At 42.5% G+C, this 27,152-nt stretch overlaps 1 protein-coding gene across 6 annotated transcripts; it reads left to right on the forward strand.

The window, feature by feature from the left end:
- Positions 1-712: 712 nt before the first annotated feature.
- Positions 713-27,152, forward strand: CD96 (CD96 molecule). Of its 6 annotated transcripts, none has more exons than XM_035315132.1 (16): positions 713-750; positions 1,252-1,493; positions 4,162-4,587; positions 7,029-7,138; positions 8,515-8,737; positions 12,156-12,211; positions 15,381-15,471; positions 15,748-15,924; positions 16,966-17,019; positions 18,230-18,274; positions 19,178-19,252; positions 21,188-21,262; positions 23,269-23,349; positions 24,017-24,106; positions 24,479-24,602; positions 25,693-27,152. In XM_035315132.1, exons 2-16 carry the CDS (start codon positions 1,439-1,441, stop codon positions 25,799-25,801), a joined length of 1,791 nt encoding a protein of 596 aa, XP_035171023.1. In that variant the 5' UTR covers positions 713-750; positions 1,252-1,438; the 3' UTR covers positions 25,802-27,152. The 6 variants fall into 6 exon arrangements, with proteins under 6 accessions (XP_035171023.1, XP_035171025.1, XP_035171027.1 ...); XM_035315134.1 differs by lacking the exon at positions 713-750 and having other exon boundaries at positions 872-1,493; positions 4,162-4,212; positions 4,310-4,587; XM_035315136.1 differs by lacking the exon at positions 713-750 and having other exon boundaries at positions 872-1,493; positions 4,162-4,212; positions 4,391-4,587.

Below are 27,152 nucleotides of genomic sequence, written 5' to 3' on the forward strand. Positions count from 1 at the left end.
CAGACAGTATTCACTTAGCAGTAACCCAGGCATCCAACACCTTTTCCACAACCACTTCTATTGCATGTTCTCAGGTAGGGGAATAAAACAAATGCAAGCAGAAGAGTGCAGCAGCACCTGTCCCCCAAGACACGTGCCTGGAAACCTCTCGGCATCCCGGCCAGCTCCAGCAGCTCTTCCACCTGGAGGACCTCAGCTTGCTTAAAGGTGCTACCAAAGGATCGCACGTGCAAACATTAGGGAAGTGGTATAAATGTTGTTAGCATCCAGTAGTGTGAGAAATGGGTAGTGTGAAAATTTCTCCTTGAGCTTTTCGCCCTACATGCTGGAAGTGCAGACAGATCCATGGCCAGGAAAAGTTGATAGTTGGGAAGGAAACAGAAAAGTATTTAGAATAAAATTGGAGGTGGTGGCTGGCGGTTTTGGAGGCCTTGCCCCAGCACCGGGGGAGGGGGGGGGGGGGGTGGCATAAATCAAGGGGCTGAAAAAGGCCCCAAAACACAAAAACACTGTCAGGAAAGAAACATCAGGATGTGGGCCACACAAGGATGGAGCAGGCTCCTGGGGTGGGCAGAGGCACCTGTCTACGGGGTGGTGCCATCCAGGCCAGTCACCTTCTCTGCTGAGCTGCCCCTGCCCTGGGGGGCTGCCTTCAGTGGATGAAGTGTGATAAGGAAGCACTTTAATCTGTTTTCTTCCTAAAAAACTACCAGCTGAACTGGGTGAGGGGTAGAGGATCAACCACACCAGGTGATGCTATCACCTGCAGTGCTGGGATCCTCTGTCCCACGGAAGCCCATCAGTGCTCTCCTGTGCCCAAAAAAAGTGAACCTGGAAAATTCTTGGCTTGCTCTGGTTTATTTTAGGGGGACTGGTTTTGTTATTTTGCTGGGGATGAAGGTGTTTTTTGTTTGTGTTTCTGTTGTTGTTGTTGTTTGGGGTGTGTGGTTTTTTTAAGGCAGTGAGAATAGAGACTATGAAAATTGCATATCTGAGCTATTTGGGAAGAACCTGAAAGAAATGAAGTGAGGGGAAAAAAAAGCAACATTTTCATATGTTATGAACCATGTATTCAGCCTTAGACACCTGCCAGGTTTTCAAGGGAGAGCTTAAACCAGTAAAATGTTTACTCTGACTTCATCTGAAAAGACAGAGGGAAAAAAAAAAATTACAGTCTTCACCAGGGGCTTACAGCGTAAGCAGTGTTTTCAGCATAAAGGTTTCACAATGTGTACTAATTTTATTGCTCAGACAGGAAACTGAAACCTTCACGTTTAATGAAGCATTTCTTTGAAGTCATGCTAGAGCAATGAGCATAACCGCGCTGCACATCTGCCGGTCTGCGAGGGGCAGGCCGTTTTGACTTCCTCTTCTGAGAAAGTGCCAGGAACAGGCCAAGAGAGCTCCGAAGTATTTAACTAAGCTTCGCCAAGACAAGATGGGAAGATGGTTCCTCCTCGTCCTTGGCTTGCTGTCTGCACACAGCGCTGCAGGTAAACGTGGCAGTAGGATGCCTGTGCTTGGCTCGCAGAGTAGGGTGCTGGGGAGGGAGGGTGGCATTTTCAGACCGAGGGTGAAAGCCTTGTTAATAGGTCTCTCTAGAGTAAGCTGTAACTGCCATGATGTTCTGTTTTGTGACAACTTTCTAATAACCTTGGTAATATCGTGCAGCTAATAAGGAGTAAGTGGTCTGTGCTGATGAGCAGAGTCATTTATTCAAAATGTCTAACCTGTTTTCACCAAAATAATTACCGAGACCATCTCACTTGTGTTTAGCACAATGTGTGCTCGTCCCCAGTCGGCAAAAAGTCAAACTGTGCTTTCAAAGAGCAAATAAAAATCTCCCTGAGAGAAAGAACTGAAACACTTAAAGGCAAGGATGTTGTACAGCTGCAACCCTTTAAGTAGACTCTTCCTTTTCCCCGTCCAGCCCTACGTGCCACTTAAGAGGCTTGAAAAGCCTGATGATGCTCACAAGCCCCTCTGCCCCCAACAGGCTGACGAACCCGAATGCAGGCGCACTTATTGCCAGCTAGGAAGCAGAATTTCGTGTGTTGAGCCTTTCTTCTGATTAAGAACAGAAAAATGATGGTTCATGCATTCGACTGGCATCAAAAAAATGCATCTCAATATCCAGCATAGACTGTTTGTATTGTCCATGTCAGTGAGACAGATGGATTTTAAAAGACAGGAAAATAGTTCATAGGAGTTTTCATAGAAAATAAAAGTCCCCAAATGCAAACAACAAAAAAGAAGCCTCAAGACATGCAAGAAAGTTCAGTGCAATACTATGTAGACAAAAGTAGGACTGCTGCTTTTTTCCCCTGAGAATGCAACCCTCACTGAAAGGTGAAGGTCACTTAAAGGCGAAAGAGGCCACCACCAGACCCTTTGTGGAGATCAGACATGTAAATGTCTGGGAACCCAAGTATGGGCTAACGGATAGCATTTGAGTTGGAAAAAATGAAGTTAGAATAAAACTAGATTAATTATATTGAAATGGTAACATGAAGTTAAAAACCTTTGTGTGAAATGGTTTTACTTAAAATAACCTAACATGGTAGACGACTACTACTACTACTACTACTAATAAAAGATTCTTTATATATAACTTTTTCATCTTTTTATAAATATTGAGATAATTTTTGTGGGCCTTCTTTACATGGTCTTTTGACCTAATACAGCATCAGTCCAAAGTATGACAGATAGCTTGCTGGGTGTCTCTTGCCTGCTAGTCTGATTGCATTTTAGTTTTACTGATGCAAAACTTCCAGTGAAGTTAATGAGCATTTGCTATAATAAGCTCCTCAGTCCTGCAAAGACAGTTTTCTGTAATTTGTTCTCACAGCACAAATCCATATCAGGCTCATTCTTCTCTACCTTCCTATCTGTTCCCATCTCATGGAAGTGAATTACAAGTTGAATGGCGCATGCACAGGGACAAAAAAGGAATGGAAAATTTGCCCTGAGCAGGGGGTAGCTTTGCTTTCCATGCACATATTCCCTGTGTGCTCGTGTCACTCCTCAGCAGTTGTGTCCCAAACCTCAGCCGGCTCTGCAGGGATGTGGGAACCTGCTCCTTTTTTTTTTCCCTGCCAAAGACCAAGCCGGTGTTAAAGGCGAGAATTTGGCACCTGCTTTCTGCAGGCACGCACGGGGAGCAGCAGGTGCTGGCCTTGCTGGGGACTTATGGTGGGATGCAGGACAAGTCCTCTGAGCAAATGTACGGTGATGTTTTGAAACACAGGGAGGGTAAAATTCAGCGACAAGTCTGTACTTGAGGACATCTGTACAAATTTATTTTTGCACTTTTTTTTTTTTGGAGAAAGGGCAGGTTGTGTCTGGCTCTGTGGGTGAGACAGCACCTGGCTCACCACAACTGCCCCCATCCCTGAGTTTCCGATCTCCTCAAGCTTGTCCGTGCCCTGCACACGGAGCCTGTGAACTGCAAACCTCTTGTGCACAGGAAGGAGGAAAGGAGAGAAATCAATCTTACAGCAGCAAACAAGCAGCGGAGGCTCGTGTTGAAAGCCCCTTCATTTCACCGATCCATTACTCCTTTCTATGGCACACGGAGGACTGCCAACGTGCTTTATGAAATTAGTTCAGGAAGAAGCCATTCATAGCGGGGCTGCTCCCTCTGACACTGAGGCGGGCAGCGGTTCAGGCCATGCAGGAGCCATTTAACAACAGAGAGGTGAAAGAATGGCTTTCTGCTGAAGCGCCACGGGAGTGGGAACGGGCAGGGGCAGCTGCACAAGACAGGACCAGCGAGCAGGGATGCCTCATTTGTTCTTGCAAAACATAGCTGGAGAATGAATGGTCCCAGCTTATGCTTCATTTATGTCACTTGAAAGGCTTCAATTTTCATGGGGCCTCTGTGAGCTCTGTTGCACTTCACTGTGAGAGCGATGGGAGCTCCCCACCCTCCTTCGGGCAAGTGCTGGTTTGCCCTCCAGGTCCCCCTCTGCAGCCAGCAGAGATCTGCAGGATCTCTCAGCTGTAAATCAGGAGATTTACTTGAAAGAGGGTTGTTGCAGCTGTAGGCGTGAGCCTCCAGAGTTATCTCGGGCTAAGGCACCAAATAATTTCTGAGGCAGCTTAGAAGTAAGCTTTGCTTAAATATTTCTTGTGCTGAAAACTGTCCCATTTGCTTTTAAGGCCAAGCTGGAGATGTCGTTGCACACACAGAAGTGGTCCACGCTTTGCCAGGTACCGACGTGACCCTGCTGTGCACCTTCCCCAAACCACAGTCCACCTACATAGTACAGGCACAGTGGTCCAAGACCGATGACAACCGTCTGTCCAGAATAGCAGTTCATCACCCCATTTTGGGCACCCATTACTTCGAATTTCTTGAGACTTGTTCCAACTTTTCCGTGTCATTCAGTACCAGGAAGTGCTGCAACTGGGACATTAATGAGGCCTCGTGTTTTCCTGACTCAGACTCCTCATCTGAATGCCAGCAGTGGGCTCTGCACTTGAGAAATGTGACCATCTCCCTCAGCGGGCAGTATGAGTGCAGTTTTGCTACTTACCCCTTTGGGACAAAAGCTACCAAAATTCAACTTATCATCAAGGCAGAAGGTAAGTAGTTACAAATGATGATGTTTTTCCTAGCAGGGAAAAGAGGGGGGGATATCAGGATAGACCATTGTTCTTTGGTCAATGTGAGTGGCTTGTTCGATGTTTGCAACAGTGCCACTGAATGCTGCTGCTTAGTTTGTTATGTCCCAGCCACTCGTTGGCCATTATCCAGCTCATGATTAGGAAACCTTCATTGTTTGGAGGAACACGAAGTTAGAGGTGAATGCACAAAAGATGGTCAGATGGACAGTGTCCATGCTTCCATTTTGGAAAATGAAATGAGGGCTGGGATTTGCAAGGATGGGTGTTAGCACAGCCAATGGATGTGTGTCCCCGCCTTCAAAACTGAAGTGGAGCAAAGCAGAGGGTTGTTTAGGATGGTCATGGGACTGGACGCTTGGCTCCTTTTGTCAGCCAAAAGGAAGCTGGGAACCAGCGTGACTGCTCTTGGTAAGTAAGCCTTGGGGGAGAGCATGAACTGCTGGGAGGATATTTAAATATCCTGGCAAAGGAATAAATGGTTTTCAATAGGATGTGAATGGATTTGGCTACAAATTAAGCAACAGTGCTGACCACTGGTGCAGCAACTTCGGGAACAGCTGCTTAATGCCAGCAGTGAGACCAAAGAGTCGAAATTGCCATGAAGATGGAGCTGGGCAGGGACATTGGGTGATCTGGGCAAGCTTGTAGTTGTGCTGGAGAGGGACTGGATTTGATGACCTCAGAAACCTCTTTTGGGCCCATTTTTTTTTTCCTGCTAGCAAGCTGAGGAGGATTAAAGTAAATGCAACAAACCCAGCCAAGTTTCATTTCAGAGCTTCAAAGCCAGCATGCTCAGCCTGGTGGTGTCCAGGGCTGTATCTGCAGCATATTTTCAAGGGCTGAGAGCAGGGTAGGTGCAGGGGATGTTAGGGTTAGTGGAGAACAGCAGTGTCTATGGGTACAGTTCTGTTCTTTGCCCAATTTATCTTTCTTTTCCCTAATAGTGACCATCAGGCATTGCTCCTCTTCCTGTGCTGGTGCCTTGGTTGATGCTGGCATGTTCAATGCTCTAGCAGTTCTCTGCATGTTAATGTGTTAAACGTGGGCAGCTGCCATTCATATCAGCACTGTTGCGGATTTTTCAGCCACCGCGCGATGTAGAAACTGGTGCTACTGATGCCACTTCCTAGAGAGAACTCAAAAAATTCAATTTGCAACATACCTCTTGCCAGTTTGCATTTTAAAGTAATTAGATCTTTTGAAATGAGTCTCGTCCATTCAAAAGACTTTAATGTAGCTTATGAGCGGGATGGAGAAGGACAGCAGTCATCAATGAAGTACAGCTCCCAGCTGCATCGAAGCGAAGTGAATCCAGATGGATTCAGTTAGTAGATACTGGAAAAGAAAAACAAAACAAAAAAGACAAAAAAACACAGAGCAGCAGGCACATGTAGGATTTGCAAACACATAGTACCATCACCACCAGGCTGTTAATGGAGATGAAAATCAGGGAAGGGAAACTAGGCAGCTGTGACGTGATGGTGAGAGCAGGCAGAGGCTGTCCACTGGCTGAGCTCTGGGGACAAATGTTCATCTTGGTACTTCTGAGGGCTGTATGCTGTACAGTACCTTATCTGGTTTGTCTCAGCACATAAGCCAAATCTACCAGGGGAGCAAAGTTCAAGAGGGCCCAGGCAGGCTGCAGCCAAGAGGCTAGCCAAAGAGCTCAGCGCTTGCCAGAGCACTGGCAGCATCACCCAGCCGCACCACTGCTCTTCCTGCTTAAACTCGGGCATGCAGGCAGATCTGACGTTTGGATCAGAGCTGTGCTCTGCTGGAGGCATGACTTCTGTCTTCCCACAGGTGGATTCGAGCCCTGTAGCAGGAATGGATAGGGTAGGAGATGCTGAGATACATTTTTAAATAGAGGACAAAGGAAAGAGTGAGAGGCTCTCTGCTCCTGGCAGAAGGCAGGTTTGAAAATAATAAAAGGACCACTTACGCTGAAAAGCAGGGTTAATCTTAACCCGCCTGACAGCTGAACACCTTGCTTAGTGCAAAGAAATTCTGCAGAGAAAAAGAAATACAGGTGCACAAAGTTGATGTGAAGGTTTATTTTAGTGGAAAAAATCCTAAGAGAAAATTTGAAGCTCAGCTCCAAAAGACAATGTCTCAATCCAGCAGTTAAGCAAAGGTTTTTATGAATTGCACAAAAATTTGGGTAAAGTCATGAAGTAAAGTCTTGAAACTACATCTGGAACGGGATGCAGGGCTTTCGCTTAACAAATGTGTCTGGGTAATGGTTAAAAATTACAGTTCCCTTCTATTCAAAAAAGTGCCTGTGCCTCGAACAGCAGTCAGCATCAGTTCTTAAAGCACAATGAACGCCATGTTTCTGATTTTCCTTCTTGGGCTTTCTGTTGTTGCTGTCGTCGTTGCGGTTGTTGCGATGTTAAAAGAGGAGCAGCGCTACGTGAAGGAAGTGCAGTTAAGCCAGGCTTTAGAAATTCCATGCCTTGAGAACGCGACCTCAGCAAACTTGTCCAATTACCCTCTGAAGTGGGTAGTGGTAAGTATAAATATTATTTCTTCTCAAGTACAAATTATGGAAGAAACTACAGGGTATTTTTGCAGAAAGAAAATGTTGGATTTTACTGCATCCTGCAGAATGAATTAAACAATAGCTATCCATCGCTTTGGACAGTAATAAGAAAGGGAAAAGTATAATTGTGGATTTGCAACATAGACACCGTGAACAATAGCTGTTAACCAAACAAAGAAGGAAAATCCCATCTTAATTGCTTTTAATTTTTCATGAGGACATGTAGAGCGGTCTTACCAAAGAACTTAGCAAATGTAACAAGTAAATATTCTTTGCATCAGATTTCTCAGGGATTTTTGCAGCAGTGAAGCTTTAATATCTCTGAAAAATACCGTTACTGTGTAGGTTAGTGAGATATCAGGCTGCTTTGAAATAGGAAAAAAAGGGTTGACTGTAATGTTTTTGTGCTCTGTTGACCTCCATGTCACAGACACACACTGAAGACACACAAACCCAGTTATCTAGCTAACCACATACATAAAACAGCAATTTGCTGCGAGATCTAAAGCTAGTTATGTTTTTGTTCTTCACCTCACTTTCTGGATAAATATTTGTATGCATGTTTTACAGTAACCTTTTCATTAACTCATATGAATATCAGCAAGCAGTGTGCTTGAGCTTTGCCCGTTAGTTTCTATCTAGTGTCACTGTGTTGTAATTGTTGAGGATTATCTTAAAGGTGACTTTCAAATATTCTGTCACATGTTATTACCTATTCAGATCTCTTTGCAGTGAATTCTTAATGTTAAAATTATGATTTTTTTTCTGTAGGAAGCATGTTTACCCTTAACACTTTTCAGTGCAACTCATTCGCCCTACAAAATTAAGCAGCAGAGGAAAGGGAAAAAAAAAACCAAACCACAAAAGGTCAGCACAATGACACATGGGTCACCATGCATCATTTAGAGGACAGCTTGCAAATATATACCAAGGCACAGATGTCCAGGATGTGCTGGTTGCACCTATATGTCCAGGTGACTGGCACACAGGCATTCAGAGGAGATGACTTTGAGCTATTATTAGTAAGTTTTCACTGTTTAAAAACTACAAGACCTGCAGCTCTGTTGCCCTCTGTGAGGGCTGCAGGGGCCAGGACTCACAAGACACAGCTATTTACCATGTAGTTCATTGTAAGATGATGACCGCTATCAGTTTAAGTTTTGGGGGATCTCCTCATAAAAAGACAATGTATTTGGGAAAAATAAGTGTTGGAAACGTCCTCTTACACCTACTAAGTGCTAGGGGTGTGAGGGAAGATTTTCATAGTGGGAATAGTGTTGGCCTACAAATACAGCAGGGGATATCCAGTCTTTACAAGATATACAGGATGATATTTTTCACAGGAGGAAAATGGAAAGAAGGAGGAACTGATAACCAAGGAGCCCTCCCGTCCTGAGGTATATGGGAATGGCAGTGTGCTGTACAGACAGAGAGTCCACCTGGGTGTGAATAATGCTCTGAAGATTTTTCCCACCAAGATCACTGATGATGGCAAGGTGTTTTCTTGCCACGTGGTCTACCACCCAGAGAGGATCCGGAAGAGCAGCACCACCGTGAGAGTGTTTGGTAAGGGCCTTCTGCTAACTGTCCTCATACTTTTCTAAAGGTAAAGCTTCTGCCTGCTTCTGAAGGCAGTAGCTTTTGAAATACACTTTTATATATTCATATATATGTGTGTGTATATACATACACATTTATGTTGTTGTTTTTTCTGCTGCAGTAAGTTAAAATATTTGTAAATAACCTTGCAGTTCTTAAAAAGAATTTGAGGCCATTCTTCACGTGTCTGGCATCAAAAATATTTGCTCTACTTCACTGAGCACATAACAATGCTGACATGCAAATTACCACGATCTCACCCATGTGTATAAGGCTACACTGACACATTTCAGCTTACAGGTAAGTGTGTTGGTCATCGAGATCTCTGTGCCCCAGTTACAAAATGACCATGCTGCCCATGGTTAGGAACTCATGGCCAGCATTTGCTAGACAGGGAATGTGATTTGGAGCTGTCATTGCCGCAAAGTCACGTCCTTTGGAGATGTGATTTATAACTGCTGCCTAAGGCTCTGGCTCTGAAAATGAGGTCCTGCCTAGGGGGTCTCAAACTGGTCAGGAGGGGCAGGGCACATGTACTGCAAATGTGGGCTGGTATTTCATGCCGGAAGCCTTCCCCATCTTCAGTTTCTTGCTCTGTTCCCTTTTCAGAGGTTTAGGAATCACTCTACAAATGGGTAAGAACAATGCTGCCCAGGGAAAATGAGGCCGTGTCTTCTTGTAGAGCAGTGGGTCTGAAAAACACATTTACAAGTCTCCTAAAATGAATGGGTTTTAGCCAGTGGGTCTGTCAACAGTCCCTTGACTGTAGCTGCTTGTCTGAGGAAGCCCACAGCTCACAGGTGCCACAGTAATGCACGGCTGATGCTCGGGATGCAAAGAAAGATTCAGCAGGGTACAGTGGTGGGAAAAAAAAAAAAAAAAAAAAAAAAAAAAAAAAAAAAAAACTTCTGTTGGAGGGCTGTCAGTCACTGACGCAAGAGAAATGAAAATAGAAGTTAATGATCTTAGATTTCCTCTTGCATTTGCATGATTCAGACATGGGTTTTACTCTTAAAAAATCAACATTTGTCAAGCAGCTACAGAGATACTTGGGTAATCATTGAAGTATATTAAGATACTTGAACTCTCTCTGCCCAGGCTGATGCTCTTGCCTTGTTTTGTGTGTCAGTTAACCAGAGAGGTTGTTTTATTTGTGTTTCCCCTTCCCTTCCCTTCCCTTCCCTTCCCTTCCCTTCCCTTCCCTTCCCTTTTCTTTTTTTAAATTTTTGTGTCATATGTTACCCACACCAACTTAATAAGCTGGTAAAGAGAGAGATACAAACAAGAGAAAGAAACCACAGACTTTGGTTGTGGGTTTTTCTGAACATCTCATGATGCTTCCCGAAACTACTGGCTTGCTTCTGATGGTAGTGCCAGGCCATCAGGAGCTGGGGGAGATCAAGTGCAACCCCATGGGCTGGGCAGTGTGAACATAAGAGACAATCCAAATCTGAGGGATGGCAGTGGTGCTTCTCCAGAGATGCTTGAGGTGGCCTGGGTATGACTGACAGCTGGGTAGGAGAAGCATGGGAAGTGCAGAAGTATAAAGCTGAGGGTCTTGATAAGCTGGATAAAAGAATATGTTCAATCAAGATCTTTTTTTGAGGGGATACTTTTAGACTGCAATGCTTAAAAATATGTATTTTCCAGAATGGAGTTATTTTAGGTACAAGTTTCTGAGAAAATGTATGGCCTTTTCACATGTAACTTTGCCAAATATTGATTTCTCCTTTTTGTAAGAGTAAAAGCTCAGCAGCAGAAACCACTATACTAAATATTGAATTTCTGCTAGACCCAAACCATTGGTAAATATCCTAGCAAGACAAATGAATGTCGAAGTGTTAACAGGGGCTGAGATGTTAAATGGAAAAGATCTATTAGGTCATTCTGAGCTGTGCTTGAGAGTTGCCTTAGCGAATAGTTATCGAGCAAACACGTCTTCTCAAAAAGCAGAGGCCACATCCAGTGCAGAAATGGAGATGCATTCCCATTCTCATCAAAACCCAAAAGGAAAAACAGGCACTAGACTTGATATTATTTAATCTTCCAGCCAAATTTTGGCTCATATTAAAAGATCCACTTCACCATACATTTTCTTACACCTGAAAGGTGTATCTAATCTATCTGCCAGCCCCACTACAACCATTGCTGTTTGGGTGAGGCAGAAATCTTAAGACATTCATTTTCTGATAGGAAGGATGAACCAAACAAACAAAAAGAAAGAAAGAATTAATTAATGAATTCCACCCAAAAGTCTAGAGAACCACAAGGCCATAATCACTAAATATAGGTCAGTCCAGGCATAACCACTCTGTAACAATTGGCAGAAAAATGGAAATTAGAAAAAGAGGGAGAGAGAGTCCTAGGTGGATTGGCTTTAAAAAATGACAGGGAAACTTGCACACATCACCTCAGCAGGGAAAGTAATGAACTAAGGTGGCCCTTCACTGGTTTAACAGAATTAGGCAAAGGAAAAAAAAAAAAAAAAAAAAAAAGGAAAATTATACTAATGGTGGGGGTTAAGGTGAGATGTTAAGGTGAGATTTAGCTTGGAAAGAGAAAGAATGTGGATCCAGGTTCTGCGCTTGATTCCAGTCCAGTTTTAAGGCCCAGAAAGGGCCAAAGCATGATTTATTCAAGGCTTTTGGGACTTGCTGTTAACCCTAGTTTCAGCAGTTTTTACTTAATAGTCAGCATTACTGGAATCCAATGGCTGATTCAGAAATGCCAGCTAAAGAGGCTTATGGTACCTGAAAATTGCATCTATAGTCAGCTGTGCCCAGAACTGAAATGTTGTGCAAAGGGAAAAAAAAAAATAAAAAATAAACTTTTTCCATTTCTTGTGGATGTGGTCATCAGAAAGCCACTGCTTTGATGTAAAAGAGATCTCTGGGTTTCCTGGCCAGGGCAGGAAGAGCCTGTGGCATCAGACTGTCACATATCTACCAGAACAACAGCGTGGGGAAAGGTGGTACCCAAGATCAATGGACAATTTGGGGGATGGCAAGGGATGGCTAAAACTTTTGCAGATAGCTTTGATGGCAAACACCTGGAGGAATCAACAGCTGGAACGGTGATGGCCTGCTATCAGAGCTGTGACTGCAGGATGGCTTTAGCTAGCTTCAACAAAGCCGCCCAGAAGTATCTTTGAAAGGCAGAAAAATACACTGCAGATCTTGCGGTAGTAGCTGCTGCTGTGTGCTTCTAAACCACTTCCTTGACCTCAAATTGGAGCAGTGCAAGCTTTTATCTTGCCAGGTATGTGGGTGGATGTAGGATTTAATTTGCACTCTCTTTACAAAACAAGGCCATTAAGTCTCATTAGAAGCTGTTACCGTGACCTTTGGTAGCCATTTTGATAATATGTTTTTTGTTTTCTTTCCAGCCTACCCTGAAATCTCTGCTAGCCTGAAGGAAGGCCCAGCTGGCACCTCACAGAAGGTGAGCAGTGCTGGAGCACAGAGGGATGGCCGTGACCGTGACGGCTTGCTCAGGGTGCTCCAGGCAAGCAGGGCCAGGCAGGCTGTGCTGTGCCAGGCAGCAGGGGGGACCTCCAAGTCAATGAGCTAATGTCCGTGACTCATATCCCTTCTTCTGAGCGACTGCCGTCCGCACAGCAGTATGCTGATTCAGTGAGAGCATGTTGGAGCTAGCTGAGGGTTCCTCTGTGGGTTGGGTAACCTCTGACCTTGCATTAGGGAGGGCTCTGAGACAGGGAGGAGAGGCTGTGAGGGGTAGGTGGTGATGCAGGGGACTGCGGGTCCCACAGGGGATGTGTTGGAAATCTTAGAAATTCTGTTATATCCAAGTTCAATCATTTTTAGAGTAGCAAGTTGCTATTTACTGAAGGTAAATGTGACTTTTTGAAATAAAAATGCAACTATGAAAAACATGATATTTACCCGAGGGAATAAAATTGCATAGGATAGGAAATGAAAAGAAGCAGGGACACTGTAACTAGTCAGCTTCTGAGGAATAGGCAAGAAAGCAAATACAAATCATTTGTGGATGGTCCACTCCCTGTGCTTGAGCTAAACATGGTTTACAACCAGCTAGTCAAAAAATGCCACTGGTTTTATCTATGAGGTTAGCATTAGTCTTTCACAATAATATTCTTCACACCAGGACATGGAAACTGCTATGAAATAGTCATGAAACTTAGGTTTTCCTTTAAGTTTTAAGTAAAGAACTTATGGCATTTTAATGGCTATGTTCCAGTTATAGAAAGTACCCAAGGAAATGTTCTCATTCCCCACTCTCATCCATTTTAGATTGCAGATAGTGTGAAGAAACACGCAAGTTCAGATAGGTTCTTAGAAAACCTGTTGGACCACATTAGCCATTCTTGCCAATGATGAGAAATCAGGGGTCGAAGCAAAATCTTCTTGGGAAAGAATTTAAGGCTGTTCTCTTCTGGACTTCTCACACTTTTCTTCTTTAGGCTATCATTCTTCACATATGTGAAAGGCTGCAGGACGGGTGAAAGGAATAGCCTCTGCATTAAACACTTTTACAGAACCAGAAGTGGCAGGCTTAGATTCTGCAAGGAAGATTCAGATTAGACATTGGGAAAGCCTTCTTCATAGTAAGGGCTGGTAAGGACGCCAGGAGAGGGTGAGCAGATCATTTGTCACCATCACTGGGGCTGCAAGGAATAACATGAATATCACTGATTCTAGTGCTGGGCAGGGAGATGAGTCTTGGTGGTCATTAGTAAAGTATTTTCTAGTACAACTTGTCAAAATTTCCTCTGTAACTCTGAGATGAGCTTCAGCATCACCGAAATGAGAGCTGATCCCTCTGTGATATCTGTCTTGGGCAGAAATCCTTCTGAGTCATTGCCTTGTAGTTCAAGCAGATGTGGTGCTGCTCTGACTTAGAGTTGGGCTGGTGACAGCTCCAGGCTGCTACCAAGTTGCCTGCTGAGTCAAGGGGAAAGCAATGGTCTTGCCAGGCATAATACAACGTGCTCCAAGCACAACTCATCTGGAGTAATCAAATATCAGTGGAGTGACTGGATCTAAGTTGGAGGGTCCTTGTTTAGAGCTGAGCACTTACACGTGTTTTGGGGATCTCTTATCATCTGCTTACTTAGAGTAAAACCTAAAAAGAAAGTCTGCTGTACAGCTCTGGCTGTACTTAGCATAAAACATATTTCTGGCACCTGTGACTGAATGCTCTTGCTACTTGTTATGATGTTCTGCTTCCTGTTGCATCCATCCAGGTTGAAACTTTTGATCTGTAAGCATTCCAGATTAAGGAATTTTACCTCAGAAGGAGTGCTTGTGGGCAGGCAGAGGTTTGTGTTCACCATACCCACCTGTTTTCAGACAAGGCCTGAGCTAGGCCATTCTGTAAAACCACTACATTCTCCCTGATGACTTATTTTCCCTTGTGGTGTTGGACTCTGCAGGTGTTTGTCTGTACTGTCCTGCTGAGCAGAGGAAGGGGTGCTGCTTTTGTAGGGCTGGGCAGTAGAAACTCTTCAAAGAAGAGTTTGTCCATTCTTCATCTCCAAACACCAAATGCTTCCCTTCTCTTTTCTACCCTTTCTCATTGGGCTTAAATCCGCTTTGGATGCCAGATTTGTATTTCTTCACAGGAAGCATCTATGAAAACATTATGAACTAAAAGTGGCTGAATAATTAGGGAACAATGAAGAGAAAAGAGGGGAAAGCAATTACACTGACTTTGTGACTATTTACAACAGCAAGGAAGGAATTTCAGTTGGATAGTTTCAGTCTTCATACCAAATGTTTGACTTCTGCTGCCTGCAATATATCGAGCCTACTTTCAACTAAATGTGTTGTGTGCAACCCACTTCAAATGCGGGTGCAAGAGGGCATTGTGCTGCATTAAGTAACATATGAAGGTCTTTTGTTTAAATGGACAAGGTAATTTCTCTTAGCGCCATAAGCTACTAAGGAAATGTAATTGGGAACATCCAGGCAGCATGCAGATGAGACCTTGCACCTTGCTAGTGCCCAGCCCTTCATCCAGCCTTGATTTCGAGGTCCCTCCAGTTCTTCTCTTCTATTGCTTGAGGAGAAAGTAAGGTGAGCACGCAGATTTTTGGAACAACTAGCATGCAGTCAGGTCTACTGCGTTTAAAGCATGCAATTTCTTGTGACTTCTGGAAAACTCTTAAGTACAATGCCCTCTACAAAGGTATCTCATTTTGTGTATTCAGTGTGCTAGGCAGCCTGTTTAATGGGATTTGTCTCGTTGTCTGCACAACAAATGAAATATTTGCATGACAGTCAGGATGTGTCCCTGTCTTGCCCCCTTACCCTACACATTACCAGTGCCAGTGTTCCTACATGGGGGTGTTTGTCCCCAAAGTGCTGGGCTGGGTCTTGGGGGGTCACTCCATGTCTCTCCAGTCTCTCCAGGGTGGTGATGGGGGTGTCCCTTAACTTTCCTTTCATGGTGTCTTCAACTAGGAAAATGGTAGGGGAAGAATTGCGATGAGGAGGGAGTGCTTCCTGGCCAAGGAGGGTGGTGTGTATATAAGATAGTTGGAGCAACTCTGTCCGTTGTGGATTTTGTATGTTAGCAGTGGCAGACAGGTGAGAACACTGGAGGCTAACTGTTTTTTACTGTCCCACAGCCTAATGTGAGCTGCATCGTGAGAAAGGCATTTCCCAAGCCAAGCATTGTGTGGTATGTTGACCGAGCTAGACTGACGGAGCAGTCTGAAGGTAATAAGTCCCGTTAACAGGTCAATTACATAACTGTATAAATGATTCAGAGGAAAAGCAATGGTTGCTAAACTACTCCTGCTGGTGGGAGCATGTAGGTGTCCATCTGGGTGGACTGCTTTGGATAGCATCTCAGCCAAGAAACCTTCAGCTATATAAGCTTGCTTTTCAGTACTGGCATTTTGCACAACTCTGATTTATAATTTGAAGTGTTATGGAAAGGGTTTGCAGTTCTTCTTTTTCTTTTTATGTGTGTGTTTGTTTTTTCTTCTCCAGAAATGTCTGTTGAACAAGAAGACTCACAAGACAGTGATGGTTTCTACCAGCTGAGATCTATGCTAATGTTACAAGGGACCCACCAGGCACATACAACGTTCTCGTGTGTATGTCTGTTTCCCTTCCTCAGGAATGAAACATGGAATATTTCATCAGAAGAAATGTTTCTTTCTTTTGGTAGGTTTTTCGTAGATAGGACGTATCTGAAATGCTAAGAGTACCAAACACATGTATTCTCAGCTATTTAAACTACAGAAGAAATGGGAAGTGTATGGAAGTTTTGTTAAACACATTCATCACACAGCTTGAGCTTTCTGGCAGGTTTCTTAGCTCAAGTCTCTAAATGAGCCAAGAAACCTGACAAAAATGCCTGAGTAAACTCATCAAGTTGAGAAGAAAAGAAACTCCTACACAAACATAAGATGTTTGGTATTTGTTAGGCAGTATCTTGCTGCAATTCCCATACCCAAAAGTACACTAACCTAGCTACACAGCACAAGTGAGCTGTTACAACCATGTATTTCTCACTGAGCAGTCCTGCAGAGTGGCTGGCAAGAAGGGCAGACAGACTTCCTTTAGCACCCTCTTGTGCACACCTTGTCTTCAGGTGCAAATGCATAGTTACACTTTTTTTTTTTTTTTTTTTTTTTTTTTTTTTTTTTCTCTACTATGTATGTTCCTTGCTGCACAGATAATATAACAGAACTGCTGGCCCTGGAGCAGCCTTCATGTGTACACCATGTACTGTGGTAACTACTTGCACCTGTATTAGCTTTTGGCTCTGGATACATTATTGGTATGTTTTTCAACAAAGACTACATCAAAACCCAAAGCTTAGTCACTTGAAATATAGCTTTGGAAGGAGGGGAGATGAATGATCATTTTTATTCAAAATGACTCATTTCACCCAATTTGCAGTTTTGTAGAAATGTATTCAAATCAGAGAGATGTCAATTAAAGAAGTCTACATTTTTGCCTGTGGGCTATACTAACACTGATATAGATCCACTCTGTATAAAAATGTTAATGTATTTAGATGTGACAAAAAGGAGGAAAATTAAATTAATTCTTGGCAATGTTCTGTGAAGGTGCCATTCTAATGGCACAAAGTCCAGACTAAATTTTCAACCTTTGTAACAAAAGCGTAACTTCTTTTAGGAACTGCTTTCATCTTTCCATGTTTGTTTTGTTTTGTTTTTTTTTCTTCCCCCCTCACAGACGATATATCTAATGAAGCCTCATCCCAAGCATTTACCAACATGGCTTCAGAAGATAGGATAAATTAGAAGACAAAATAACCTGGGTTATGATAGGGGTGCATCTATAAATTCTTAAAGCTATTGGTGAAATGGCTTTGCAGACTTACTTCTGGGTGAATAGTAAGGTATCTATTTCTGCAGCTATGACTTCAGAGCAAATACAATGCACAGATATTTTGGCAATGTAATCCATCATAGTTAAACCCAAACATAATTAAACTCCAGCCTTGAGGGGCGCTTAATGTTCTTTCTGATGCTTCAGCTAGCATTTGAATATAGTTCTTTCAGCACTGAGCTGGTGATTAAAAATAACTTCTCTACTAATGGTTCGACATTCTGCTTAAGTACACAGCCAAGATCCTCAACACTTTTGCCTAATTAAGAAACTGATGGAATGTTTCTTAATTTGTGTAAATTTGGAAAATGTGTGCTCTGCCCCTGCAAGTTTGTCTTATTGTCAGCTTATCACAAATAGACAAATTGTTCTCCCCGCACATCAACTGAAGTGCTTTGGAGATGCCTCTCCTTGGATAGCTTGCTTTGCTCTGTACAGGAGACAGCTGTTTTTCAGCAATGGGTTATGTGCTTGTGTCAGAGTAATGTTGTAGATAAATGGCAAAGAAAGAGGTGTGTTTTTCTAAAAAAGCTTCCTCTTACTTGGGATGTAAATGCTACTTGGGCAGGATGATGTCTCTGTTGTGCTTGGCCAGCTGGTTAACAGCCCTTCAATTGCAAGGAATAAATCCCTCTCACTGTCCACTTCTTTGAGGACTTGGTGAGCACTTTTCAGGGGAGTGTTCATGATATTTCCTGCCAGAGCTGCAGCCTCTGAAATGCCTCATGGATGGAGCCATGCAGATGCCACCACCAGGTCACATATGTTATTTCAACCTGCATGCTAATAAGGCACATTTGTCTGCACGGGTTAAAACTATGTAACTCACTGCTGCTTTTTGAGTGAGGTGCAGATGGGAGGGAGCAGGGGTTCCAGACCCTCTGGCCCCCAAACCTTTGCTCTCCCTAGGGGTTACACTGCATATTTACCTCAGGTGCTTCTTGTTTCTTGCTGGACCACTTGACTAGGTTGTGCATTGAAGGATTATTTGGAAATTAAGTGTGATGTACTTTCTCTCACCCTTGAGCCCTTGAATGACCCTCTTTTCTAAAGCAGAATAAATACCTTTTTCATCTTTAGTAAAGGTGTTTGCTTTGATTTGTTATAGACCTTGGAAATTCAGCACTTACATCGGCTGTCATGACTACCTCAGGTAAGGAAAAATTAAAAAAGCTTTCCTTATTACTCAGTCAATAGATGAATGATCTTTGCTTGACCTTTTCTTAAATGCCACGTACACATAGCCAGAAGAATGTCAGCGAGAGGTCAGTGTGCCCTGACACCGGCAGTACCTGTAATGCTCTTGGATGGGAATTTGTGAGCTGCAAAGTCAACCAGGAAGAGAGCTAACACAAATCCTCCTAAGGCTCTGTCACATTAGAACAGCATGTAAAATGGCATGATGAATACCAAATATTATTCTTATACCTTTTATATAATGGAATAGAAATCCATAAAACCATAAATAAATTTATCCTGTTACGATGGAGTGACAGAAAAGAAGTTTAAATCTCCATTTTTATCTTGACCTGACAGTAGCATACCGTCCTTATTCTTTAATGATATGGGATAAGTGTCACTGCTTTACAAGAGGAAGCATATGGATAACCATGTTAAACTATGTTCTGTAACTGATAGGAAAACCCACAAGAGAGTGTGATCACCCAGGCCTATACAATTGTGACATGTTTCAAGGTCCACTTCTGGACAGGCCCCAGCTAGGCCAAGGAGTACCGCTGGCATGTAAATAATCCACCCCATGGCCATTAAACTGAGCCCTATGTATAAAAGCACAATTAAATATCAGCTAGCCCATGTGAAAGAGTTTGCTTTAATAACCTTGACTTCTACTCATTGCCTGCTGTGTAGGTGGGACATGTCCTGAGCATTTAACCAGCCATCCCAACAGTAGGCCCCTGTCACATAGTCTGTGTTTACCCAATGCTTGCTGCAAGTTCTTGGTTCTATACTCACCTGAGTTGTTCTATGGTTTCTTAATTTTAATTTTTAATCATTCTACCAACTAAATGTGATGCTTTAATCTGTACTTCTTTAGAGCATCAGTTTACATCTTCGACCTCCCCAGATTTCACAACTCGAGCAAGTTTGGCTCACGCTTCCACAACACAAGGTAATGGATTTGGCCAAAATGATTTCCATATTGCTTCAGCATGAATCACAGCATGAGAAACTCCCATTTTGGAGTCAAATGGCACGTACAAAATGGCAGCACATCCAGCATGAGGAAGAGGTGATGCAGCTCAGCAGTGCTGAACCACTGCCTCCCCTTCCATAGCACCACAGTAGCCATAGCAAGAATAAATACAGTCCATGGTATCTGCAGCAGTCATAGTCTCCAGACAAAAAAAATGCTTTACAACAGGCTGACTTTCATGAGCCTGTCAGGTGTTGTGTCCTCCTTCTTCTGTGTGATTCAACCCTGCAAACTCACTTAAAGCAACCACCATTATGTTACAGCAGTATTTGCCCAGGCATGAGTGTGCAATGCAATTGGTGACATGTGAAGCAGCACTGGAGGAAAAGGCTGAGCAAAAGGATTGATTCTGACCCAGCAGAGCACTGTTTGGGAGGTGAATACCTTCATATAATGCCCGGGGCAAAGAGGAGGTTACATTTATATGTATGCCAGGGCAGGAACAGAGATCGCAGCAGCAGTGAAATTAAAACTGGCCTCTTCTTGGGTTGTGCTCCCCACCCTCTGAAGCAGAGACCTGGCTGGCAGCAGGGCACTAAGGGGGAATAATTTTGTCTGGAAGGCTATAAATATACAATGTGAACAGAGATGCTTCCCCTCACTGGGTTGTACATCTTAACCGCTTTGGGAGGTAAAATGTCAAAGTCATAGTGCAAGCCAAAGCTGAGCCATTTCTCTGCTGTGAATAGCCCAGGAAACAACTGCCTTTTAACCAGTGTCCCCAACGTGTGGCAGGAGCACTGTCCTGAGCGTGGGTTAGTGCTGCACATCTCTGGCTTGCTTCTGGTTTCCACACCAGTCCCACCATGGCATTTGTTGTCAGACCTTTAGGGTTGCATCTGAGTCAGGATGCTAAATCCAAGCCTGACACTTATTTTATTTATTTATTTATTTATTTATTTATTTTTAAAAAAAGGGTGGAGTGGGGGTGGTGTTTCAGTTCCACTTATTTTGCAAGTTTTTAAAATGAAAACCCAAGAGGCAGATGGGAATTAATACAAGAATATAGTAGTATAGTACACAGAAATAGATGGGAGAAGGAGGAGGAGAGGCAAAGTGAAGGCTCTTAAATCCACAGCCTGGTCTTTCCTTAAACTCCATCTCTGTGGCTAGAGAACCTCAGGCTTTGACTGCTAAGTTAAAGCTGCATTTCTCTTTCTCAAGTTTGTTCAGATGGCACAATGACACTTTTCCAAAAATGAGACAGGTGTAAGGAAAGATGGTCTCTTTTTAGTAAATGTGAAATATTCCTCATGGACAGATAGAGGTCTACTTGCTAACCACCATCTGTCTGCACCTGAATATCAGATAAATAGCTAGTTCATCTCCAGAACACTTACTGCTTCAAAAGAAGATTCAAGAAAAATGTTAAAGAAGTTGGTATTTGGCGCCAGCCATTGTACATTGTAGGTGTGAATCCCCTGTACTAATTTACTCAAAACTTCTCTTTGCTAGTATGGAAAATAGTTTAATCCCATTGGATCTGGTAAAACCCTATCTAAATTCAAGTTTACATTTTTTTTTTTTTTTTTTAACACTCTCCATTGATTTCAGGTTGAAATAAGCCAGTACAATCACAGTTTCTGATTTTCAGCTGAAAGCCAAAAATTCAGGCCTAAATACCCCGTGTTTTCTCAGTTTATTCATACAGCTCCCTAAGCTCCTCTTAAGTTTCTAGCTTGTGACAGACTTTTAAAACGAGACACAGGATTTTCTGGTGGTGTCTGGGGGAAGCCAAAATTTCAGAGAGTATTTTACAACTACGTGACATTTAGGGAAGAGGAAAAAAATGAAGAATAAACGATGGGGTTCTCAACAGTAATTTTTGCAAGCATGTGTGTTTTTCAACAGGAGAGCTGATTTCTGCCCCAGAGACAAAAAGCTATACCAGCATCACAGCATTCGGAGAGAATGTGACAACAGCATGTGAGTAGATGATACATCTCGTTTGCTTGACAGGACTGTAGCAGGGATGTTATGAAGCTAATAAGAGGTGCTGCAAAGTGTAAATGTGGTACAGACTTAGGCTGCACATCTGTGGTGGCCTGGAGTCCCTGGCAAAAAGTGCAGCAGCAGGTTCTCTACGTGGCCCTCAGTTTGCAATGCCTTTTTGCCAAGCCCATGACATCTGCGGTGCTTACATTCAGTTGTCACTTGATAGTCATCACATTGCCATCCAAAAATCATTACTAAACATGGAAAAGTAGTGTCCAAACAAAGACCATACATCAAGTGGTGTCATCTGTACTAGCTTTTTAATGCTCCACAGAAGCGTTCGTCTGCTGAATTGCACTGCGTTAGAAGACAAAGACTCAAGTCTTCCAAGCCTTAAGGATTTGCAGCAGTGAAAGAGGAATGAAAAATGTTTCAGTATACTGTTTTTATTAGATGTATTTAATTTAATAATATTAAAATTAGGAGGGTAACTAGGCAAATGCAGTGAGTATTGAGGGCAGTTTATAGACAAAATAAATTACTGGAGAAGCTAAATAAAATCACAGAGCAGCAATGAAATTGTGAGCTAATGTAGGGCTATAAAGGCTGGCTAATAGAACATTGGAAGGCAGCTTCATTAAAGACCAATGAATGTAAAAAAGGTGGGGGTGGACATTTTTTCTCAAATCTTTCCCTTCAGAAAATCTTTGTTTGGCATCAGAATGCCAGAAATTACTTTCTTTTTTAACATCTTGGTTTGTGCTTTCAGGACAGGCAAGACCTGTCAGTGCACTATTGTATTTGTATGGCAGTCATCTTCTGGCTGAAGCACAAATACAACAGCTACTTTCTTTATTCTGAATATATTTTTGCAGCACACTGGTGGTTATATACCAGCATATAACCCACAACCACACATTTAGACTGAAACCTTGTGACAACTCCGCTTGCTTCGGGATCCCTCTCTTGCACAGCTTGCCCGTTGCAATTTTGTTAAAAAGCACTCTGAACCACGTTTTATTTAAGGGAGGTACAGCACCACTCCCTGTCTTCCCTACAGCCACGTCTGCCTGACAGCTAGCTGAGGCATGAGCTTAAAGGGTCTTCTGTGAGGCAGCTATAACTGAGAACAATTTCAGAGCACACAAACACCGGTGTGCTTGCTGAGGCATACCAATGTGTTCCAGTATGTCCTCCCAGAGCCAGTGGGCTCCTGCAGTGGGGATTATCACTATTAGCTAAATTCTCTGAGGCTGTAACACAAGCCATTATGTAAATAATAATACATAGCTTTCATTGGCATGCTGTATAGAGCACAGTGCTATGAGACTTCTAAGTGTATGTCCTTCTTTTTTTTTTTCTTTTATCCTCTTCTAAATGGCATGTTTACGATGCTTGCCCCTGTAGAATTTAATACCTGATAAACAAGGAAAAAAAAATTAAATTGAATTAACATCAAAAACTTAGTGAAGTTTTGGAGTGTCCTAAAAGTGGATTGATTTTTTTCTGATTGTAATTGAGCATTTATATATGCTTGAGTTCATATATATATATATATATATAAACATATATATATATGTGGTAGGGGTTTTATGGGGTTTTGTTAAATGTATTTATATATTAGTTATGTATTAAAATATGTACCAATATATGTATATATGCACACATATATGTATTTTTTTAAAAATTCTCTCTATATATATTATATATCTGTATGTTTGACTGCTTAATCTCAGTCAGAACCAACATCTCATGAGAAAGCTAGATTTTCCTGGCTCAGTCTGGTTACTCATCTACATCATTTAAACAGGGGGATATTTTTTTTCTTGGATCTTTAAACCAGCAATTACATGAAAGACTCTCAGGTATCTCTGTTATTCCATTTGTTGTTTGCATCAGGGAAAAGTGAATGATATAAAATAGCCACAGTTAAGCCTAATGAAGCAGTCACGTACAGGCTGTTACGATCATTTAAGGTTATTACTGCTTTTATACAGATTTGAATGATTCCACCACTGAATCCCCAAAGAGCCTCAAGAATGCAACGCGCTCATCTGAGGATACAACCCCTGTGCATAGTAAGTGCTGTGACAGTTCTGCAAATACCATATAGTTGTCTAGCGGCGTATTTTAGCTATTGTTTTGGAGGACATGAACACAAAGGCAGCTTGAGAAAACAGGCATGTGTCCTTAGGCAGCACTGGTCTTAAAGGTTGGTAGCTTAACTGTATTAGGAAAGGGAAAATGTCTGTCTACAAACAAATGAAATGTTATTTTTGTGGTTCAGACACATCTCTTGATACAGGACACTGAGGTTTCATGCAGTCACGGCAGAAGCAGACTCTGTGTTGCTGCTAAGCCACTCAGTATCTTTAGCTTTTTCATTACCATCAAAGAGGCAAAAAGCTTATCGTTCTCCCAGACTGCTGTGCAGCTCAGTGCTGGCTTGCTGGAATATCTTAATAGACATTTACCAGTATTCCTTCTTTCTTCTAATGCTCTTTAATTTGATAAAAGCACATTTCTTTGCCTAGCAGTAGCCTGTAGGCCAAAACCACAATTGTCCCACGAAGTGAACTTAGACACACAGACTCTGGAATTTGATTTCCAGTCCTCAGCAGGGTAAATGATGGTGGATTCTAAACACAGAATCATAGAATGGTTTGGACATATTATCTGTTTAAATAATAATAAAACAAAGAACAAGTAAGCTACTAAACATGTTCTGTACCCATATTTTTGCAGGTAATGTGTCCTTCAGCATAACAGCCCAGCCTGTTTCAGCTACCAAATGGAAAGGTTTCTTTACCACCATCCCACGGGTCAATAGTACTGGTGAGACATGATCCTACAAATCCGAAGCAGTGGGAATGAGTGCTTGGGGTGTCCTGAGACATGCTGCCTCATGGGGGAACAGAGAACACCAAGTGGTTTTCTAATGAAGTGTTTGTCCGGCTGTGTCTAAATATCCTAATTCAGCCACTGAGGAGTGGCTGAAATCAGCCTGCAAACCCAGCCAGAACACAAGTCCATGAATTGGAGCAGTGATGCTCAGGTTTTAATGTGCTCAACCTGGAAACCCGGCCATCCTGTATTGGGCTGGGGCTGCTTTGTCCGCAGGGCTGGGGAGGATCAGCAAGCCAAAGGCAGCAGGCACGAGCATCTCTCCCACTGACCAGGTTTGTCTCATTACTGTGTCCCTTGCAGGCAACGTGAAGAATACAGTAGCCAGTCGCTTCCCCTGGCCAACGGTGGTAGCAGTCATGCTCCTCTTCTGCAGCTTTCTGATAGTGTTAGTCATCCGGAAATGGTGTCAGTACCAAAAAGAGATGTAAGTATCAGGAAGGAGAACAGAATGGGTGGGAGGTGTAGTACAGCACAAACTCCAGTCTCCAGTGTTTGGACTTAAGTGTTTCCATCTGAAACTATCCATAGCGTACAAGGCCTTTAAGTATGTGGATCACTAATGCCGCTTTTTTATACAGGGGTATGCAGTGTAGAGTGGTCTCAGTCCTCTCATCCACTCTGTAGGTTATCCCTAAAATAAACCTTAAAAAAAAAAAAAGAGCTGTGGTACAGCTTTGGTGCATGCTGTAGGGTATGAGAGAAGAGTGCAAGTAATTTTTTTTATTTTATTTTTTCCCCAGAGCATCCCACTTGTATTAGTCTCCCTGCCAGCTGCCTTTGCTCTCTCATTTTGCATGGTTACTTGAGGACATACTTGAATGAAACTGTACTTCTAGGGTACTACAGGAGTTGTGGATAATATATGTGAAAGTAGGCTACCTGATACACAATCCCAGTCAGAAAAGCACTGAGTTAGTAATTATGACCAAAGTTTAATTCCTTAGTAAAGCACTCAGAGACCCACTGATGAAAGTGGTATCTAAAAGCCAATTATTTTTAATCTTCCTACCATTACTAAAATGTTTGAAAAATCATGAAGATCATGAATCATTTGCTGTCCTAGAAAATCATTTTGAAACATAAGAGCAAACCCTATATATCAAAGTAAAAATGAATTGATTGTTATCACTGATTTGGGACAGGACCTTACTTTATCTTGGCTTATAAACTGACAAAAGAAAAAAGTTCTGAGTCTTTAAATATATCTTCAAAGAGCAGCATGAGCAGAAGACCCCTGTGATAGCTTTGAATGGTTCACCAGGGCAATGATCTTTTTTTTAAAACATGAATAAAGTAAAACTGTGAGGTGGGAGCTCAGAAAACCACATCAACACCAGGAGGTGTGTTGGGGCTGTAAAACAGAAACAGTGAAGTCACAGCGTGTAAGAGCAAATGCCAGGTGTGGTTATAACACACTCTCTGCGTAGTGCCTGTCTACTTTCTCTTATGAACATTTTACAAAGGTCTTTCATGTGGCTTTTGTGCTATACCATATTTTGTCTCTTCCACTGCAGTATGAACAGACCTCCATCTTTCAAGCCACCGCCACCTCCCATAAAGTACACGTCCATGGTAGAGTCTGATGGGACTCCTCCGTCCTACCACGAACTGGAAAACCTGTAACATCGCCTGCACTGCTTCTGTAGAGCACAGCAGAAGACTGAAACAGTTAAGAAGCTCTGTCTTTAAAGCAGTGATTACAGGAGTTTGGTGTTAATGACCCATATTAAAATTCAGAGTGCCTAAATGACATTAATGTTGGCAGCTGAGCACTCCTGAGCACACTGACTTCATCCCTTCTCTCTCGGTATGCATTACACTAACACCGTTGTGAGTGTCACAGAGAGATTACATGTGCTTAATTTGAATTGGGTAATCAACTGGGAATTTGCTGTCTTGTTAATGGGAGTAGATTAACACATCATTCCATAAGCCTGCCTAAAGAGTGCTGAAGCTTTCTGTTTTACCGAGTGTATAGAGATGACAGCTCTGCTGTATGGACACCATGATTACATGGGAAAACCTTGGCTTAATACCAGCTTTTTGAGACCTACATGAGGCAGTTATTACAATTACTTTTTTTTTTTTTTTTTTTTTTTTTTTTTTTTTTTTACTCTGCAAGCATCAGCTAATATGACCCAACACATCCTATCACTGTAAAGCCAAACCAATAAGAGAGAGAGAGAGAAAACACCAAAGCTTAAATCAGTAGCTTACACTGAAAGAAAATAATCTGCATTTGTCACCAGGGGGTTTCAGCATGAGAGCACTGGGAGAGGCTGGTATGACAAAAGAGCACTGTGCAGGCCCAGTGGACCTGTTGGCAAAGAAGATGCAGATGCCTTTGGTGAAGTCACAGGAAAGAGTCGGCTGGGGGCTCATTTACAAGTAATCAATCGAGCAGAGACTTAAGGACTGAAGTGAATACGGACCCAAGCATAATGGAATGTGACAGTCGGTTTGGAAGAGTCATGCCTTTGAAACAAGAACTGCCCTTGAGTCTGCTTTTCTGAGTATTATATTTATGGTACACGTGAGAAGAGAAAGGAATATAATCCTTTTATTTTAACTTGTTCTTCATTCTTTTTTGTCATTTGCTATCTTCAGATTTTTCAGGAACTTGGAGGAAGTGTCCCAGGTGGCTTAAGTCTGTGGAAGGGGTAGTCTGGATTTAGCCCATCCTGCCCAGGCTGCGTATTTCCTTGCATTGACACTAATGATTAAATGATCATGCTGTGAGTTGGGTCACATCAGCGCACTGACTGGATGTCATTCGGGTCAGCAGTTGTGTGATTACCAATGCAAAGTGCAAGAGATGCAGCAGGAGCACTGCTTTTGGCAGCAGTGTGCTCTTACATCGACTTAAGCAAGCCAAGAAACTGTCCCTGCAAGCTTGTTTGAAAATTTATTGTTACCACAATGGTCTTTTTGTAATTAAGGCAAATCAACTAAAATTAAATCATGTCAAACAAAA

Source organism: Oxyura jamaicensis, chromosome 1 (genome assembly GCF_011077185.1).
Source record: "Oxyura jamaicensis isolate SHBP4307 breed ruddy duck chromosome 1, BPBGC_Ojam_1.0, whole genome shotgun sequence".
NCBI classification, from domain to species: Eukaryota; Metazoa; Chordata; class Aves; order Anseriformes; family Anatidae; genus Oxyura; species Oxyura jamaicensis.